This window comes from Scyliorhinus canicula, chromosome 18 (assembly GCF_902713615.1).
Source record: "Scyliorhinus canicula chromosome 18, sScyCan1.1, whole genome shotgun sequence".
In the NCBI taxonomy this organism is placed as follows: domain Eukaryota; kingdom Metazoa; phylum Chordata; class Chondrichthyes; order Carcharhiniformes; family Scyliorhinidae; genus Scyliorhinus; species Scyliorhinus canicula.
The window spans coordinates 28911307-28932648 of record NC_052163.1 but is presented as its reverse complement, the minus strand read 5'-3'; the positions used below and the strand labels follow the sequence as shown (position 1 = coordinate 28932648).

The 21342-nt window shown below is 46.5% G+C and overlaps 1 protein-coding gene across 1 annotated transcript in view; it reads right to left on the bottom strand.

Moving 5' to 3' along the window:
* kif19 (kinesin family member 19) overlaps positions 1-21342 on the bottom strand; it is a 241009-nt gene that overhangs the window by 107839 nt on the left and 111828 nt on the right. Inside the window, exon 3 of the mRNA XM_038777686.1 lies at positions 13459-13569. Within this exon, the coding sequence (XP_038633614.1) occupies positions 13459-13569 (111 nt within the window). The remainder of the gene's footprint in view (positions 1-13458; positions 13570-21342) is intronic.

Genomic DNA, 21342 nt, shown 5'->3' with positions numbered 1-21342 from the left:
GAGCATGCCGGGATAGCATTGAGCATGCCGGGATAGCCTTGAGTGTGCCGGAATAGCCTTGAGCATGTCGGGATAACCTTGAGCATGCCGGGATAGCATTGAGCATGCCGGGATAGCATTGAGTGCGCCGGGATAACTTTGAGTGTGCCAGGATAGCCTTTGGCGTGCCGGGATAGCCTTGAGTGTGCCGGGATAGTATTGAGCATGCCGGGATAGCATTGAGCGTGCCGGGATAGCATTGAGCATGCCGGGATAGCATTGAGCGTGCCGGGATAGCATTGAGCGTGCCGGGATAGCATTGAGCGTGCCGGGATAGCCTTGAGTGTGTCGGGATAGCCTTGAGCATGTCGGGATAGCCTTGAGCGTGCCAGGATAGACTTGAGCGTGCCGGGATAGCCTTGAGTGTGCCAGGATAGCCTTGAGTGTGCCGGGATAGCCTTGAGTGTGCCGGGATAGCCTTGAGTGTGCCAGGATAGCCTTGAGTGTGCCGGGATAGCATTGAGCGTGCCGGGATAGCATTGAGCGTGCCGGGATAGCCTTGAGCGTGCCGGGATAGCATTGAGCATGCCGGGATAGCATTGAGTGTGTCGGGATAGCCTTGAGCATGTCGGGATAGCCTTGAGCGTGCCAGGATAGACTTGAGTGTGCCGGGATAGCCTTGAGTGTGCCAGGATAGACTTGAGTGTGCCGGGATAGCCTTGAGTGTGCCGGGATAGCCTTGAGTGTGCCAGGATAGCCTTGAGTGTGCCGGGATAGCCTTGAGCATGCCGGGATAGCATTGAGCATGCCGGGATAGCATTGAGCGTGCCGGGATAGCCTTGAGTGTGTCGGGATAGCCTTGAGCATGTCGGGATAGCCTTGAGCGTGCCAGGATTGACTTGAGTGTGCCGGGATAGCCTTGAGTGTGCCAGGATAGCCTTGAGTGTGCCGGGATAGCCTTGAGTGTGCCGGGATAGCCTTGAGTGTGCCAGGATAGCCTTGAGTGTGCCGGGATAGCCTTGAGCGTGCCGGGATAGCCTTGAGTGTGCCGGGATAGCCTTGAGTGTGCCGGGATAACCTTGAGTGTGCCAGGATAGCCTTGAGCGTGCCGGGATAGCCTTGAGCATGCCGGGATAACCTTTGGCGTGCCGGGATAGCATTGAACATGCCGGGATAACCTTGAGCATGCCTGGATAGCATTGAGCATGCCGGGATAGCATTGAGCATGCCGGGATAGCATTGAGCATGCCGGGATAGCATTGAGCATGCCGGGATAGCCTTGAGTGTGCCGGAATAGACTTGAGCATGTCGGGATAACCTTGAGCATGCCGGGATAGCATTGAGCATGCCGGGATAGCATTGAGTGCGCCGGGATAACTTTGAGTGTGCCAGGATAGCCTTTGGCGTGCCGGGATAGCCTTGAGTGTGCCGGGATAGCATTGAGCATGCCGGGATAGCATTGAGCATGCCGGGATAGCATTGAGCGTGCCGGGATAGCATTGAGCATGCCGGGATAGCATTGAGCGTGCCGGGATAGCATTGAGCGTGCCGGGATAGCCTTGAGTGTGTCGGGATAGCCTTGAGCATGCCGGGATAGCATTGAGCGTGCCGGGATAGCATTGAGCGTGCCGGGATAGCATTGAGCATGCCGGGATAGCCTTGAGTGTACCAGTCTAGCTTTTAGAGCACTGGGTTAGTTTTGAGTGAGCTGGACTCGTTTTGAGTTATGTAATTCTTTCCAAATTAGAATTATTGATGTCAAATTGTACTGGAGAGCATCGAGTGTGCATGAACGCAAAAACAATGTCAACATTTTTCGGAAGGGGAGCCAAAACTAGTTGCTTCAGACGATTGAATGTGGAGATTTTCAAGTGATTTTTGCTTTTTGTGTCTCGAATTTTGAAACAGAAATTTTCCAGGAACGTATTTGGACAATAGTTAAAAGCTTGACAAAGACAAAGGGCTGTCCAGTTCTCGAGGGGTTAAAAAAGCTCTTCAGGTGAATCACATTTCCTGTAACATGATCTGGGGGAAGAACCAATGCACACCACACATCTGTGTTCTGTAAACTGTGATATATGATTAGCGCTAAAAACATTTGCTTACTGACTGAACTTGCACAAACTGTTTATTCTCATCTGCTGAGACACACAACTGGATGGCTCCAATTTCCTAGGGAACCCAGGGGAGTTATGAATTACAGAGCAGGGGTCAGCCGAAATGTGTGGCTCACTATTCAGCTGAGCTGTTACAAATGTTTGTTGGCAGCAAACAATAGACATGAATATCCGTTCACCACAGAATTATCTTTTCTGAGCTCAACAGTGTGTAACCTTGAGTTGTCAAGGTTTCCACAATTTAAATATTGTCCTATTCTGTACAATGATTCAGGCACTTCTTAAAGAGTTCCAAAATATTAATTTGACACTGTTTTTGTGCTGGTGCACTAGCAGAATCAAAGTGTTAGGGAAGTGCAAGGGTTCAGCACTTTGCATTGCATCGAGTCCCCTTGGGGATGTAGACAGCACGATGCAATGAACATACATAACTCTTTTTTCCCCCCCAAGGTTGACAAGGCACAGTTTCTGAAAATTTCCATCCTAAAGCCAGTTTCAAAGGGAAACATGCAGCGAAGAGACAGCTAGCTTGATGTAGAGGTCCGTGATATTCATAACAAAATGCATATTAAAAGGTTGATCAAAAAAAAATGACAACATCACCAGAAAAAGTCTCTTTTGATTTCGACACCTTTAAACGTGACTGAAAGAAATAGGCATAGCCGGTTTAAAAATTATGCAAATGTTAACCTTGGGGAATCCAATCTCCCAGCATTTATGAATGAATGTCAGATGTTGCTGTTTATTTCAGCAGGCACTACTTTCTCCACCAGGATCAATAAATCAGCCATTCACTTTCTCCGAGCCATGCCTGCGAGTACAAGTTGAAATCAATGCTAAGCCAGGCTCGGAGTCTGATTATACCTCATTGATCTGAGATTGTCATACAAGCTGCAGTGAAACACAATCATCATCACATTTTCCATATCTGGTCACCTTTCTCCAGCCAGTGGCAATCCAACGAAACAGGTTCAATAACACAACGTTTCATGCATAATGTACCTGCTGAGTATAAACACACCCACCAAGAGGCTGACTAACAGTACATCGTAGGGTGATCATTGCTCGGCACAACATCGAGGGCCGGAGGGCCTGTTCTGTGCTGTACTGTTCTATGTTCTATGTTCTATCACTTCCACAATCAAAAAATTTAAATACGTAATTTGTTAAACTGATGCTGAATGTTTGCAGACTTTCTTCACCAACTATATGTGTTTTAAAAAATATATATAGGTATCTGTTTATGGAGAGAATGTAGTGGTATTAACATATTGTGAGTCAAAGGAGAAAACAATTTGTTTTACTCCATTCTTAGTCATGGTCTAAAATGGTATGGTTCTGATATTGCCTTCCATGGACTGAAATTATCTATCAGGCGATTGTAATGGCAAAAATCATATTTCCTTCTTCCTAAGACCAAAAATAACACTGTTTCACAAAAAATACTTTCACAGTTTTTGTTTCAAATAAAAGACCATTTGATGTCACGGCTACTTTTTTGGATTTTTCCTGCTCTTCCTGACATTAGTGAATTAGATTACACTCAACTGAGTCCCATCTCTCGATGCCTTATGGTGTGTTTTCACTGCCCTTACTATTTAGCTAAAATGCAGTAAAGGAGTGGAGTTCATGGGGAAGGTGCTCACAGAAGGGGATGGCCATCAATGGTAAGGGCCATGTCTTCACTGGGCAATAGGGCAGGGTTTTGACAGGACTGCTTCTTGCTCAATTTCTGATTCCTCCCTTGCAGTTTTTGGATTCACTCTATCATGGAGGCAGTTGAGCTGCCGGTTTACTGATAGCCGTGGGTCGAGAAAGAGGACGGCAGCATCAATGTGTGGCTGCACGTAGACAGCAGCAGCACCCTGAGGAGGAAGGGTTGGCAGGGCCTGCTGGGCTGCCAGAGGCTGCACCACACAGGGAGGGCACTCTGATGCTACAATATCGGGTACAGGTCTACCAGTGGAGACTTCTCTGGCATCTGCCAGTTTGACGCACATAAGTGACCAATGCGCTCTTCATAAGGGAGCGCAACTACGTCAGCTTTGACTGGATCCAGGCCAACCAATGCGATGTGCGCGCATTGCTGGGAGTTCTCCATGTGCAGGGAGTAATTGCCTGCACACATGTGGCTCTGCGTTCCCCATGGCATCTGGTGGCCCATTCATTAAACGCAGGGGATTCCACTGCCTGAATGTGCAGTTCATCTGCGGCAATACCAAACGCATCCTGCGGGTGTGTTCCTGGTTCCCGGATAGTGACCACGACAGCTACATCCTTGGCTGTTGTCAGGTCCCAGTGGCCTTTGAGAAAGAGCAGCGGCTGGAGGGATAGTTCCTCGGGGGCAAGGGGGACCCCCTCAGGACATGGCTGAGGACGCCTGTGCAGAGGCCATATAGTGCAGCTGAGACTTGGTGCAATGAGTATCTCATTGCTCATGCTGCAACTCGCTCATTGGTGGAATAGCTGATCAGACTTCTGAAGATGCGGTTCTGGTGCCTGGATCAGCCCGGCGGGGGGTGCTGTGTGCGTGCGTGTGTGTGCGAGTGTGTGGTGGTGGCTCTAGTACAGCCCCCAGAGGATATCATCCGACATTGTGGTGTGCTGCACACTCCATAATCTGACGCTGCAACAGGATGAGTAGCTGACTGAGGAGGACATGGAAGATCACCACATTTCCTCAGATAAGGACATCAAGGGGGATATGTCAGAAGACGCTGAGGAAGAGACTCGGCCAATGGCCAGGGCACGAGTGGAGTGCAGGACTTGGGATGCCCTGATGGCCTCTCGCTTTAGCGATGACTAGGACTACGGTGGTCAGTGATGTCCCCCATGGGGTGTGGCCCTTAGTTATCGGTGTGGTGTCAGCGCTTCGTTATCTCAGAGGTTGCTCCTGTCATGGACAGAGCACAGAAGCCCAAGAACCAAACAGTGTGGGAGGATGATGATGACTTGCATTGAGGACAGAGAAATGCTCCTCAGATCTCCTGTGAACTTCTGACTCCTGCCTGGCAGAATGCTGCACACGATCTGCCAATGAACAGGGTGATCTCTAGGTGATGAGATGCTGAAGGACCAATCTCTGCTGGTCCTGCCTCATCCGTTGTTAGAGGTGCTGATGAGATGCAAGTGGAGAGACTCTCTCAAGGCTTCAGCCATCGCCTTCCTTGAGTTGATATCAAGAATCCGCAGATGAATGACCTGGGTGTTGGCCTGAGTGCTGGGGGGGGGGGGGGGGGGGGGGGGGGGCTCACGGTGACCAGTAATACACCAGCATCACTGTATCATTACAGTGCAGGAGTGGTAAGGACAACCATTAAGCTAACGTCCTTGCTGAGAGACAATGGAGAATGCACCATTGTTGGCCATCCAGCTTTAACACTGAGGTTGGCAGCACATGCTGCAATGAAATTAGAGTGGGGATGCACCAGGAGGATGAATGATGTGACTTTTAATACACTACATGGTAATTTTCCAGCTGGGTTGTGCCCGGAGAAAATGCAAGCCCTTGTGCATTATTCATCCATGTTCTAGTCACTCCATGAATCTAATTTGCAACACAGCAGCTGAATCATGTGAGCCTGCCGTACATTTATTAAACTTTGTTCAAAACTTGTATGCCACTTTTTCAGTTCCACACATTGGTGGAATATGCCGCAATTACGTTTGGAGCAGGCACATGGAAAATATTTGATGGTCAAAAGAATTTGTGACAACAGGTGGTGCGCTCGTGCAGATGCTGTTTTGGCTTTGATACTAAACTTTGTCGATATAAAGGAATGCTTATCAGACATAACCACATCAAAATCAGAGAAATCATGTGAAAAGGTTGATGCAAAATCCTTAGCAGAGAAGTTATTTTTTGATGAAACTCGAGACAATGAAATCACTTTAAAAGGGAAAGAAGATCATTGTTGAGATTGTCAATGTTATTTGTGACACAATAATGGTGTATTGCAGAGTAGAAGTGAATCTCTGAAGAAAACTGTTGAATTATTTTGTGCGCTTTTCGACAAAAGTTTAGATGAGAATGTTAAGAGCCACTGGAGTAAGAGAGTAATTGAATTCTATCGGGAGGACATAGACACAAATCTTTTGAAGATGAAATGAAACAATTAATTCATTTCATCCATAATGGTGAGCTCTGTGCTGAGAGATCAGCAGTTGATTTGTACAGACGTGTAAGTGATGGTTTGCAGGCAACTTTTCCAAATGTGGAAACCATTCTGATATTTTTAATAGTACCTGTCACAAATGCTACCTAATTCACTTTTTCCAATTAAGGGGCAACTTAGCGTGGCCAATCCACCTACTCTGCTCATCTTTGGGTTGTGGGTGCGAAACCCACGCAAACATGGGGAGAATGTGTAAACTCCACACAGACAGTGACCCAGAGCCGGGATCAAACCTGGGATCTCGGCTCCGTGAGGCAGAAGTGCGCCACCATGTTGCCCCACAAATTCTTCCGGTGAATGTTCATTCTCTGTATTGAAACATTATCTGCAAAGTACAATGAGTCAGGAACATTTAACAAGTTCAGCAATACTGACACTTAAAAATGCACCCTCACAAGATTTTACCGACAATAACGTTATTGATGATTTTGTGAAGAAAATGTGCAGAGAAAAGCTATCCAAGCTTTTTCTTATCATACATCCGTCCTAATATATTACATTAACCAGTGTAATCTTGTATAGCAGATCCACATGCATCAAATGCATACTCCATATTCTCTCCTGTCCTGTCACAAACCTACTTTTCCTGCCACAAAGCCAACCATTTAATCTCATAGATGCCTCGCCTTTATACTGCCTTAAAATACTAGGATATTAAACATTTAAGTATTTAATCATATTTCATATCTTCAAACATTTGCATTTGGAAGCGTAGCAATAGCAGATAATTTTATCAGTCTGTATTACTACAGTACAACCTGTTCTCCACTAATGCTGTGTTACAACTATCTCTGACAAGTTACTATGGTGCAGCACTGTACCAGATATCTTCAATAAATTACAATGTTACAGTACAGCGTCAATCATCAAGTGGTCAATAATATTCAGTTCTGAGCATCCTTAACCAGTAGATATTATAGTACTGTGCAATGCAGACCATCATTACACAATCCACCTAATACACAATACAGTAGTCCCCCTTTATAACGCGGGTGTTGGGGTCCAAGACAGCCACCCGCGTTGCAACCGAGTCGCGGATATCCACGATGGGGGTTTTAAATTTATTTAAAAATCTATGCTGCGCTTCCCATTGAGAGTCTACGGGGGGCGGGGGGAGAGGTCAGACCCCCGTAGACTCACAATGGGAAGCGCTAGCATAGATTTTAAAATAAATTTAAAACCCCCATCGTGGATCTAATTAAAACAGTGTCAATTTCAGCGGCCGGCTCACTTTGATCCGGAGAGGGAAGCTGCTCTCTCACTGAAACAATCAGCCGGCCGCTGAAATTGACACTGCCCGCTGCTCTCTCCCTCCAATCCAACTTTTAAGTTTTAATGTTTCTGATTGGAGGGAGAGAGCAGAGAACACAGGAGGAGGTCATACGGGCCTCTGCAACACCAGCATGGTCTCACATCGCCCCTCCCCTCTGTAGCTGGGGTTCAGGCTGTGGCTGCTGGGGTACTGTGGCTGCTGGGGTTCAGGCTGTGGCTGCTGGGGTACAGGCCGTGGCTGCTGGGGTGCAGGCCGTGGCTGCTGAGGTACAGGCTGTGGCTCCTGGGGTAGAGGCTGTGGCTACTGGGGTTCAGGCTGTGGCTGCTGAGGTACAGGCTGTGGCTGCTGGGGTTCAGGCTGTGGCTCCTGGGGTACAGGCCGTGGCTGCTGGGCTTCAGGCTGTGGCTGCTGGGGTACTGTGGCTGCTGGGGTTCAGGCTGTGGCTGCTGAAGTACAGGCTGTGGCTGCTGGGGTTCAGGCTGTGGCTGCTGGGGTACAGGCCGTGGCTGCTGGGCTTCAGGCTGTGGCTGCTGGGGTACTGTGGCTGCTGGGGTTCAGGCTGTGGCTGCTGGGGTACAGGCCGTGGCTGCTGGGGTGCAGGCCGTGGCTGCTGAGGTACAGGCTGTGGCTGCTGGGGTACTGATTGGAGGGAGAGAGCAGCGGGCAGTGTCAATTTCAGCGGCCGGCTGATTGCTTCAGTGAGAGAGCAGCTTCCCTCTCCGGATCAAAGTGAGCTGGCCGCTGAAATTGACACTGCCGGCTGCTCTCTCCCTCCAATCAGAAACATTAAAACTTAAAAGTTGGATTGGAGGGAGAGAGCAGCGGGCAGTGTCAATTTCAGCGGCCGGCTCACTTTGATCCGGAGAGGGAAGCTGCTCTCTCACTGAAGCAATCAGCCGGCCGCTGAAATTGACACTGCCGGCTGCTCTCTCCCTCCAATCCAACTTTTAAGTTTTAATGTTTCTGATTGGAGGGAGAGAGCAGCGGGCAGTGTCAATTTCAGCGGCCGGCTGATTGTTTCAGTGAGAGAGCAGCTTCCCTCTCCGGATCAAAGTGAGCCGGCCGCTGAAATTGACACAACTGACAGTTGGGGTCCATAAGCCCCCCCCCGGTATATCGCGAACCGCGGTATTGCGGAGCGCGGTATAACGGGGGAGTACTGTATAGCCGAATTTAATTTTCCCAAGACTTGTCAGTGTCAGGTTCAGACTGAAAACCAGCCCATATTTCTCCAGATGCACAGACGAGTTCCACTCCAGATTCACAGAGAATCTGGATCCATGGTTTTCCTGTCACTCAGGTGGGACAGAGCCTGATAGTGCCGGCAAAGATGACGCCACAGAGATGGGGCACCCTAAATCAGCGTTAGAAGTAAACTCCCCCCATCACCCCCATGAACACGGAGGACCCCCCCTACAAGTGAGGCAGCCACCAACACAAGCATCAGCACACTTCGTCTATCCCTCAGGAATCCCCCCCTCATAAGCCTTGGGACACTCTTCCCCATCCCCTCTCCCGCACCATGCCCCCACTCCCCCACCCCCTCTCACACACAGGTCCCCCAAAGCATTTGGGCACCCCCCTCCTCAGCATCCCCTCCCCCAGACAACCCCCCCCCTCACAAGCATGGGGGGGTGCTCCACTGCCCCCCACTCCCCCAAGCACCCTGCCTTTTCCCAGGTATCGTGGCGCACCACTTCCCAATCATTGTGGTCCGCCCCCCATCACACATTAGGGGAACCCCCCCTCAATGGGGCTCCTTAGTGGGTCTGCCCTGGAACTACCAGAGGGTAGTGTCTGGGTGCTGGGCACCCGAGGGCTATTCATACCTGTGCGCCCCGCTGTTTTTCGTTTTTGAAAAACAGTAGTAAATCACACCGGCATGACGTCACACCGGCTGAATGGGACGTAAAAGCCGCTAATTAATGTATCCTAATCAAGCTCTCGCCATTCCTGGGCGGGAACCTGATCGTGTCATCGGAGGGGGTGTGTGGAAGATCACGTTCGGAATTTCACCGGTACAAATCCCATTTTAGGTCACAGATCATACAATCCCTACAATGGAGAAAGAGGCCATTCAGCCCATCGAGTCTGCACTCTTGGAAAGAGCACCCTACCTCGACCCACATTGAGAATTTAATAACCTCAACGCCATAATATATGATCTATGAACATTAATGAAAAATGCAGACTGTAGTACACTGTTCCATTTTATTCTGCAAATTCAGGATACCTGTACTCTGCAATGTATTACAATGGTTTATATACTGAACTGTTCATTATTATGTCATAGAACCCCTACGGTACAGAAGGAGACCATGCGACCCATCCAGTCTGCACTGATCCTCTGAAAGAGCCCCCTGCATAGGCCCATGCCCCCATCCTGCCCCTGTAACCCAGTAACCTCACCTAACCTTTTGGCCACCAAGGGGCAATTTAGAATGGCCAATCCACCTAACCTGCACATCTTTGGACTGTGGGAGGATACCAGAGCACCCGGAGGAAACCCACCCACACACGGGGAGAAAGTGCAAACTCCACACAGTCACCCAAGGCCAGAATTGAACCCAGGTCCCTGGCGCTGTGAGGCAGCAGTGCTAACCACTGGGCTACCGTGCAGCGAGTTTACAGGATTATAGTGGCCATTACAGGATTGGTGCCCACAGCTAGCGGGGCTGCTAAATCATGGCCAGGATTTTGAAGATAACCTCATCTTTAATCAAACTTTTATTTCTTTACTTTTCCTCGATTTTTCTCTTACCTATTTAGATCCATGAATTATTCAATGCAATTTAGTATCGCAGCAGGAGGAGGAGGATACGCCGAGCTGAAGATTTACTACTTCTGTCAATTCTGCTCTATATTAGTTAATGGAAGATCAGCTTGTGGCAGTAGGAAGCAGCCAAGTCTGCTTTTCATACACCCATTATCTCTAGTAATTCAACTGACTATTGACAAAATATACCCTCCAGCAGATGCCAAGAAGCTCCAGTTCGAAACCATCCAATTAACTGGTGCTTCACCACCCATGATCAAACATTCACCTTCAGAAATTCTATCTTGTTTGTCATTTTGAAATCAGCGCCATCAATCTGTTGAAAACTTTTTCCGTTCAAATTTCCCTCACCATTGCTGGCTGTGCCTGAAGTTGCCAATGCCCTCAAGCTCCCAAATTCCTTCCTTAAACCTTTCAGCTTCTCTTTTCCTCCTTTAAGACACTCCTTACAACTTACCTCTGTAGCCATGCGTTTGGTCACCTGCTACAAAAAATCCCTTTGTGTAGCTCGGGGTAAAATCTGCTTGAATTAAGATTCTTGTGAATCACGTTGGGACGTTTGGCGGGAAGGTGCTCTCGATGCTGTTGTAGTTTTGTTTCTGCTTTTCTGAAATTCTACTAATTTCTTTACTGCCAGGCGCTCATTCTTTCTGAACATTATTGAGCACAAAATTCACAGCTGAAATTTTCCAGTAACCCCCTCTCGAGGGAGGTTAGAGCACAAAATACAAAGAGAGCCCTACATGTGCTAAAATTGAAGCTACAATCACGAAGGCATTATCCAGTCAGGCATCACTGAAATTGCTCTCAAAACCTTCCGAGCTTATACTGATGAAATTGCATTAAGCTTTATCCTCAGTGAGATATTATCTACAAGAAATACAGAGAATCCAATTTCCTGCTCCGTCCTTTAACATTCCCCCCAAAAAGTAGCTTGTACTTGTTTCAGTGGTTTAATCAACTATAATGCATATTTTCTGACACAGTACAATGCCCCATCATACACGTGGATGAGGAAGATAAGAATTTATGGAGTAGGAAAAGATTATACTTCTGAAGCAATTATCAAACTATGGGAGAGAAATACCATGTTAAAGTTGCAGAATATATAACTGCCTGAAAAAAACAACCAAGCACTAAGAAGATGCTGGCTGAAACAAGTGGAAGAGATGAGGTGTAGAACATTATTACTACATTTTGCATTTGTAATACATCAATTTCAGATTGAAGTGACTCAGCGTCAAGACCATCACAGTACGGTTTGCGTGAATTAAGTTGCTGTTAGGCTAATTGCATAAATTTTAAGACGTGTTCGTATCACAATTGAGGAGACACAATATGCCATTTGTTCCATCGTTACAGGAGGAGTCAAGAAAGAATAAGGTTCAAGCTAATTAAAGACCATGAGATCTGCTCAGTTTGTGTGTGGAACTACCTTGTCTGTAAACTGTTTTGTGTAAGTAGAGTAGGTGATATATACAGGAGGAATAAGCACTTAGGGGAGTAAACAGTGCTTTCAGAGGGGATAAACATTGAAGCTAAAGTAGAAATTCATAATCACCCGAGTTTAGGCTGGTTCACTATGTCCAAGGTTTGATCCAATTTGAGTCATGCCTACTTGAAGGTCACGCTAGCTACAGGCATAAATCTCGGAATGGCCACAAAATCTCGTGAGAGGCCAAAAACAGAATTTGCGCCTGCAAGATTTCCGAATGCAATCTTCCCCACCCCCTCAACGTATCATTGCACCTAGCCGGTGTGAAATCATGCCTGCGTGAATCACTACTGGTCACGCCGAGGGCGCAGAGGTAAGTATAGCCCTCGAGAGGTGAGAGACATGCCCTGGCAGTGCCAGGAGCGCGTCCTCTGGGGAGCCCCACTGGTCAGAGTCCCCCTTATGTGTGGTCAGATGTTAGTGGGCGGGGGGGTTGGAGTCCTCCGTGGGGAGGATGTGGTGCGTAATTTCAAGCAGAGATCGAGGAGCTCTTTAAAAATGCCCCCAATTCTCTGTGGAACTGGTCTTGCCGGCTCAATCAGGTCCTGACCCACCAACTTGATGGCGCAAAACCAGATTCCCTATGTACTGAGTACCAAAACATCTGGAGTGAAAAAATGGCTGTGCATCTGGAGAAATACACGCTGGTTTGCATGGAACTCTGACAAATTTTGGTAAAATTCCCCCCAAGATCTGCATCCACTCAAATCTATTCAAGTTCACAATAGGAATTTAAAATGTTGTGGTTTTTATAGGGTGAATACGGTATCTTACTTAAGGGTCTATACTTGGAAGTTCGTAGCCAGAAATGCCAAAGCGGTGCTCAATTCAAACTGAGTTGAAACAAATAAGACAATTTAATTCTTTCAACCTTGCTGCCAAACATTACTGAGCACAGTCCCTTAAGAGAGGCCATGAAAACTAAGAAATACTGGACTGCTTACCCGAGGGTCTTCTGTTCAAATTTTAACCTACATTGTGATCAATCCATATAGACATCGTCATCAAACTCCAATATTATAATATAAATTTAAGAATTGCGGCAGCACAGTGGTTAGCACTGCTGCCTACGGCGCTGAGGACCCAGGTTCGAATCCTGGCCCTGGGTCACTGTCTGTGTGGAGTTTGCGCATTCTTCCCGTGTGTGCGTGGGTTTCACTCCCATAACCCAAAGATGTGCAGGGTAAGTGGATTGGCCACGCTAAATTGCCCCTTAATTGGAAAATAAATAATTGGGCACTCTAAATTTATATTTTTTTAAAATGTAAGAATTGCAATTAGTTTGGGTTGTGTGTGTCAGAACTCTCCTCCAGTTCTCTAGGTTGTATCATCAAAGTGGTTAATTTGATTGTGTGCCCTTGTTTAACCTGTATCAATTAATTTCTAATGATTGGACCTGATATAATGTAATCTAGTAGCCCAGACTGTGGCATCATTGTCTATGGTTGTGAATTGTAAGCTGCACTCTCTTACTTTCAAAATCATTGTTTCTTATAGTATATATTTTTTTAAATGTTCATTTAGTTGTTCCTTGGGCATGATTGCTATCCTTTTCCAGATCTTCACCATTACCCACCATGTGAGAAGACGTAAACTGGGCACAGCATTCAAACGGAGGTCTTGTACAATATTAAATACCTCACCTGAGACGCAGTGTAATTAAAGGTCACATCAAACATGTATGACTTCTCTCGAGAGCGGTTGGCTCGTAGAATGTCATCAGGGTCTTCCATTGGATCCATTAGCACCACCATCTATAAAGGAGACGTAATACATATTACTAGAAGTGAACAAAAGGACATTTCTGTCAACAGCGTTCAATACACTTTAAAAGCATGCTACACAGTGAATCTCTGCTGGATTAAGTGGAGAATATTGCAGTGATAGCAAGATAATATAATTACAAACATTTCCATAGCAGCGTCACTGTTGAGAGAAATGTATCCTAGAACCTTTGAATCCAAATATTTTAGACTTCATCAGTAAAGAACCAGTGTGTCAAAACATTATGCTATAATTAAGGATTTCCACTAGTAGAGTGCAGACTATTACACAATGAATAATTTCACACCATATCCTGTTTTGCAGCTGCCTACAATATCAACCTTGTAACATTCAGCTAAGTCCACACACATTGCTTTCATCTGTGGAGCCAACTTTAGCTTTAACTCAATGATATATTGCATTTTAATGGCGCAGTTGTGCTCTAAATGTCACCCGCTATTCTGATTTGACGCTTTTATTTTCTCTCTGAATGTATAGTCCAGTTGTCACATCTACGCCCACCAATGAGCTCATCTCTGTTGCTCCCCTCTATCATGAAATCAGAGCAAGCTGACAACTTCTGAAAAGCACTGGAAGAATTTGTACGTTATAAAATAACGCACATACTTGCATATTATTACAAATCCATCTCATCAGGGATTCATCAAGCAGGCCATTTAATCACCTGAGCCTGTTCTGCCATTTAACTACATCATGGCCAATCTGTACCTCAACTACTTTGACCGCCTTTGATTCATACCCCTTTAATGCATTTACTTCAAAAACATTTATCAATGTCAGTTTTGAAAATTTCAATTAGTCAAACATTTGCTGCCCTTTGTGAAGTGAGTTGCAGATTTCCACCATCCTCTGTGTGGAGAATGCAAGGGAATGCGAACCAACAAGTTTCTACAACTTCTCTTCACAATTTAGCATTTTAAGCCGAGGCATCATCCTGAGGTGAATCTGCCTATTTCAAAGTCATTCCTGAGGGGCAGTGCTCAAAACATAGCACAACATTCTAGATATTAAGGCTCTGTACATCCGAACATCAATAGGATACAAGATGTGGGCAGGGGAATAGTAGCTTTTCCTCGGCCTCTGGCACCACTCGCTTCATAATTCGTCAGTTATCCTCATTGCCAGGCACATACTTGCCTAATCCAAAAGTTAACATCTGATATTATGTCCCTGGAAGACTGTCCCTGGATTAGTGTTGGTGAAAATATGCCAAAAAAATGCGAGCAAATCCAACGGTACAAGAGCAGAATCAGATTCAGCGGAGTGGAGCCGCCGTTTCAATATGGCATCTTGATCCCCAAGCAGTCCCTTGACCTGCCGTTCTCCGAGACAGTCTCAGAGGTGCGGAAAATGATGACTGCCAATATTATCTGAGTTACAGGCCAGAGACTCAGCTTACTGACACAAAATCTAAGTGTTTGTGTGACTGAGCTGCAGAAAACCAATATGAGGCTTGATGAAACGGAGGAAAGAATCCTGAATGTCGAGAATGTTACTTCTTCAGCTGAAGCTCATGTTCTTGGAAAACCAACTGTGTGGCATGTCAGAAATCCTGGAAGGTTTGGAGAACAGAGGTCAGAGAAAGGGTATCCGATTCAACAGTCTGCCAGAAGGAATTATTACAATCAGTGGCTAGGATACTGTACCGAAACCCCAATATTTTAGTTTATTTTTTAAGATAGCGGAAAGAATGATTCATGAGGTGGTTGCGGTCATTTGGGAGCTTCAACAGGGCTAAGCCCCAGGGTCAGATGGTTTTGGGTGTGAGTTTTATAGGGAGTTTAAGGATCTGTTAATAGAGCCACTGATGGTTATGTGCTGTCACTCCTCTGAGACAGGGCTGTTAGCACCGACACTTCATGAGGCCAAAATCTCCCTGATTTTGAAGAGAGGTAAAGACCTGGAGGAATGTGCCTCTTACAGACCAACCTCCCTTTTGAATGCCGATTTAAAATTGTTCTCCAAGGCACTGGAAAGACAGCTGGAAGGTGTCCTACTGACGATTGTTCGGAAGGACCAGTCTGGATTTATTAAGGACAGGTTCTCCTGTAAAAATGTCCGGAGATGCAGGCTCTGGATGGATTGGTGGTCTTCTTGATTGTGGAGAAAGCCTTTGATCAGGTTGAGTGGAATTATCCGGTGTACATGCTGCAGAGATTTGGACTGGGTGAGACCTATGTTAAATGGATTCAGGTTCTGCACCAACAGTCTGTGGCAGCAGTGTTCGAGAATGGTTTTAAGTCTGAGAATTTTGAGCTCCATAGAGGGACCGGGTAGGGCTGCCCTCCATCTCTCTTGTTATTTGCATTGAAGTACCATTGGCAGAGACTATTAGGTGGATCCCCCCTAACATCGGGGTTGTAGTGTGGTGAGAAGCAATACAAGATTACGCTTTATGTGGATTATGTGCTGCGGTTTGTGTCTAAAGCCGGATGTCTCAGTTCCCACTATGACTGACGTGGTGGATAGATTTTGTGCCTTCCTTGGTTAGAAGATCAATTTTACAAAGTCAGAGGCTATGCGGTGGGAAAGTTGAGGGGAAGACCTCCCTTGATAATTTCCCCTTTAAGTGGTCCCCATTGGGCTTTAGGTACCTGGGTGTCACAATTACCCCTTCTTTTCAGCAGTTATATGGGGCCACTTTCCCTCAATTGATTGCTACTATTAGGTTGGACTCGGCTCATTGGTCATTCCTGTTACTTTTATGGCTGGGCAGGGTTGCCTTGATTAAAAGGAATGTGTTGCGTGGACAATAATACCCCTTGCAGATGTTGCCAATTTTAAAAGAAATCAATGGAATGATCCGTGTATTTATTTGGAACAAGAGGAAGACTTGTCTAAAGTTTACCAAGCTCCATCTCTCAGGGGCTAGAGGCGGTCTGGGAGTACTGAATATTATGTTATATCAACTGGCTTCTCACTTTAGGTTCATAAAGGATTGAGTTAGGAAGGACCCTACCTTTATTTGGCTCAACATTGAAGCAGACCAGTCGGCTTATCCGCTTGTTATTTTATGGAGACATTGAGGCAGGTTCTGCTAAATGTGATAATCCTATTATTATTAATACTCTTAGGGTGTGGAGATTGTTCCGCCAATTAGAAGGGCTGACTTAAGCTCTCTCTCCTATCAAGAGCAGCCCAGACTTCCCACCGGGTTTTACAGACCATGAATTTGATACATGGAAGGACAGAGACAATTGGAGGCTGGCAGGCATGCTCAGAGATGCTTTCTTATAATCCTTTGAGCAGCTATGCCCACAATTTGACATCCTGAAACACTCCTTTTTTTAAGTAATTACAGCTTAGAGACTTTATCCTTAGTAAGACATACTTGCACCGTGACTCCATTATTTCCTCAATGGACCAAATCCTGAATTCTGTGGAGCCTATACAGTTAATCAGCAAGTTTTATGATACTTTATGTTCTAGATTGTGTGTTAGTACATTGGGTACCTTGCAGTCTTGTGAAAAAGACTTGGCAACTAATATTGATGAGGAGACGTGGAGTAGTGCATGGGGTAATGCCAGTTAAATTTCTGTTTGAAATAGAAAAAATAAGACTCAATTTAAGATACTGCACCTTTGCATATCATGCCTGGTCTTAGACACAGATTTGATCCTGCTGCATACCCGAAGTGCATAAAGTGCCTGGTAGTCGAGGGTGATTATATACATTGCGTATGGACCAATGTTATGATTCGATCCTATTAGTCTGGTGTAGTCTTAGAGCAGGAATGCATCTTTGACAGAGCCTACGAACTTAATCCGATGTTCCTAATTCTGGGTCTTCCTGATGGGAGAATTATTGATGCTAATGAAAAAGGCTGTGCAATATCCTGATTTTTGCAGAGAGGGCAGCACCGTAGCATAGTGGTTAGCACAAATGCTTCTCAGCTCCAGGGTCCCAGGTTCGATTCCCAGCTTGGGTCACTGTCTGTGTGGAGTCTGCACGTTCTCCCCGTGTGTGCGTGGGTTTCCTCCGGGTGCTCCGGTTTCCTCCCACAGTCCAAAGATGTGCAGGTTAGGTGGATTGGCCATGATAAATTGCCCTTAGGGTCCAAATTGCCCTTAGTGTTGGGTGGGGTTACTGGGTTATGGGGATAGGGTGGAGGTATGGGCTTGGGTAGGGTGCTCTTTCCAAGAGCCGGTGTAGACTCGATGGGCCGAATGGCCTCCTTATGCACTGTAAATTCTATAATTCTATAATATCCTATGGTACTGGATTAGTGGCAAACCTCCTTCAATTCAAAACTGGCATAAAATAGTTATGGAATGTATTCCTATGTATTTCCTGACATCTGTGATCCGGTCTAAGCGTTCTGTAAAATATGAGAACTCTTTCTTAAATTTATAGGCCCCACCTTATCTGACTTGCTCCTGTTGGGTTTTCCGTGAGCCATATTTGTAAAAAATTTAAATCTAATAAAAGTATATTTTTAAAAATTCATCAGTAAATTATGTCTAATTTTAAACCCTGGAGATAAAGGCCAACATCCCATTTACGTTTTTCATTATTGTTTGTATCGGCAGCATCTTTTAGTGATTTGGATGGATTCCTAAATCCCTTTGCTCCTCCAGAGAACTTAGTTTTTCACTATTAATAAAATATTCGGATTTGGCTTCACTCAGATCCAAAGTAGATGACTTTACATGTTCCCACATTGAACCCCTGTCACAGATTTTCCCACTATGTCCTTTTGTAATTTCTTGATCCCATCTACACCATCGACTGTGCCTCCTAACTCAGTGTAATCAGCAAATTTGAACATACATTTCTCCATTCCAACTCAGTGATACATACGGTGAAAAGCTGAGAGCTTCGTACAAATCCTTTTGGGAAACCTAATTTCCGCATCGCTTCAATCAGACATTCCTTTTTTTTCCTTGCTCTCTGACTCCTCTCTCCCAACCAGCCTGCAACTCATGTAACAAGGTTACCGCCAAGTTACTGGTCAAATGTCTTCAAAGGTCCATATAATGTGTCAGCCCCTCTCTTAACCACTATACTAGTGAAATCCCCAAAACGTTGAAGTAATTTAGATGTTTATGTTCTCAACCTAGGGTCTCGGACGCCTGGGTATCTCTAGAAACTTTCCAGGATATCTGCTAAATATCTTGAAAGCATTTACCCAGCAAGACTGGTCTTACAGGTAAGAGATGTAGGCGACCAATCAGAGTGCCACTGTCAGTGGGTGCCATGGTTAAGAGTAAGGGCGTGTGCGGCAGTCAGAGGTAAACTTGGTTTGAGGCAGGAGGTAGGAACAGAGTGTGACCACTAGATGTGCACCGCAGACTAAGGCCGGCTGTCTACTTTTGGAGAGCAATTAAAATGGAGGAGCACTGAGAGTGGCAGAAAATAGACTTGATAATGGACCAAATAGAGAGGATGGAAGAAACCATGAGGATTCATGGGGAATTTGGCTGGTTTTCGGGGTATAAGCTAAATATGGGGACAAGTGAAATTTTTGCAGTCCAGGAGAGGGGATAGGAGAGGCGATTGGGGGAGCTGCCATTTAGATTAGTAGGGGGAAGCTTTAGGTACCTAGGCATTCAAGTGGCGCAGGAATGGGACCGGCTGCATAAATTAAATCTGGCCCAACTAGTAGACCAAATGAAGGATGATTTACGAAGGTGGGACAAGCTTCCGTTGTCACTGGCTGGGAGGGTGCAAACGGTGAAGATGACGGTCCTCCCGAGAGTCCTATTTGTATTTCAGTGTCTCCCCATCTTTATTCCGTGGTCCAGAGTGATCATGGTCTTTGTCTGGGCGGGCAAGACCCCGCGAGTAAGGAAGGTAATGCTTGAGCGGAGTTGGGGAGAGGGCGGGCTGGCGCTGCCAAATTTTAGTAACTATTACTGGGCGGCTAATATAGCCATGATCAGGAAGTGGGTGGGTGGGGGGGGGGGGGGGGGGGTCCGGCATGGGAGCGTATGGAGGCGGCTTCATGCAGGGGCACCAGCCTGGGGGCGTTGGTAACTGCACCTCTGCCGATCCCGCCGGCAAGGTACTCTACCAGCCCTGAGGTGGTGGCGGCCCCGAGAGTCTGGGGGCAATGGAGGAGACATGTGGGAGCAGACGGAGCATCGGTCTGGTCCCCAATCTGTAATAATCACCGGTTTGCCCCGGGAAGTATGGATGGAGGGTGCTGGATATGGCGGAGAGCAGGGATTGACAGGATGGCGGATATGTTTATAGAGGGGAGCTTTCCGAGTATGTGGGCGCTGGAGGAGAAGTTTGGGTTGGCGAGGGGAAACAAATTCAGGTATCTCAGGTGCGGGACTTCCTACGTAAACATGTGTTAACCTTCCCGCTCCTACCGCTAAGGGGGATACAGGACAGGGTAGTTTCCAGAGGGTGGGTAGGAGAAGGGAGCGTCTCTGACAATTACAAGTAACTTATGGGGTCAGAGGAGACGCAGACTGAGGAGCTGAAGCTCAAGTGGGAGGAGGAGCTGGGAGGTGAGATAGAGGATGGTCTATGGCCGGACGCGTTCAGTAGAGTCAACTCATCCACAACATGTGCCAGGCTCAGCCTGATACAATTTAAGGTTGTTAACCGGGCTCACATGACAGTGGCCTGGATGAGCAGATTCTTTGGGGTGGAAGACAGGTGTGCAAAATGTGCGGGAGGACCAGCGAACCATGTCCACATGTGCTGGGCATGTCCGAAGCTTAGGGGATTTTGGCAGGAGTTTGCGGATGTCATGTCCACATTGTTAAAAGCAGTGGCACTGAGTCCAGAGGTGGCAAGTTTTGGGGTGTCGGAAGACCCGGGAATCCAGGAGGATTCAGGAGGCAGACGTTCTGGTCCTTGCTTCCCTGGTAGCCCGGAGACGGATACTATTAGCTTGGAGGGACTCAAAGCCCCTGAAGTCGGAGACCTGGCTATCGGACATGGCTAGCTTTCTCTGTTTGGAGTAAATCAAGTTCGCCATGAGAGGGTCACTGTTAGAGTTCGCCCGGAGATGGCAACCGTTCGTCGACTTCTTCGCAGAAAATTAATTGTCAGCAGAAGAGGGGTTAGTTTAGCTTAGAGTAGGGGGTTAATAAAGGTTGGACCTGTAAAGGAGGGAGACAGCTTTTGAACTATGTGTATAGTTTCATGTACATTGTTTATTTTGTTGTTGTTATAATACAAAAATTACCTCAATAAAATGTTTATTAAAAAAAAACGAAAATAGACTTTATTTTTTTAATTTTTAAAATAAATTTAGAATACCCAATTCTGTTTTTTTTCAATTAAGGGGCAATTTAGCTTACCCTGCACATAGAACATAGAACAGTACAGCACAGAACAGGCCCTTTGGCCCTCGATGTTGTGCCGAGCAATGATCACCCTACTCAAGTCAACGTATCCACCCTATACCAGTAACCCAACACCCCCCCCCCCCCCCCCCCACCCCCCAATTAACCTTATTTTTTAGGACACTAAGGGCAATTTAGCATAGCCAATCTACCTAACCAGCACATCTTTGGACTGTGGGAGGAAACCGGAGCACCCGGAGGAAACCCACGCACACACAGGGAGGACGTGCAGACTCCGTCTTTGGGTTGTGGAGGTAAGACCCACACAGACACGCGGAGAATGTGCAAACTCCACACAGAAAGTGATCCGGAGCCGGGATCAAACCTCGGTCCTCAGAGCCATGAGGCAGCAGTGCTAACCACTGCTCCACTGGGCTGCCAGAAATAGACTTATAGGCTAGGATTTTACAGCCCCACCCTGGTGGGTCCTGGTGGGT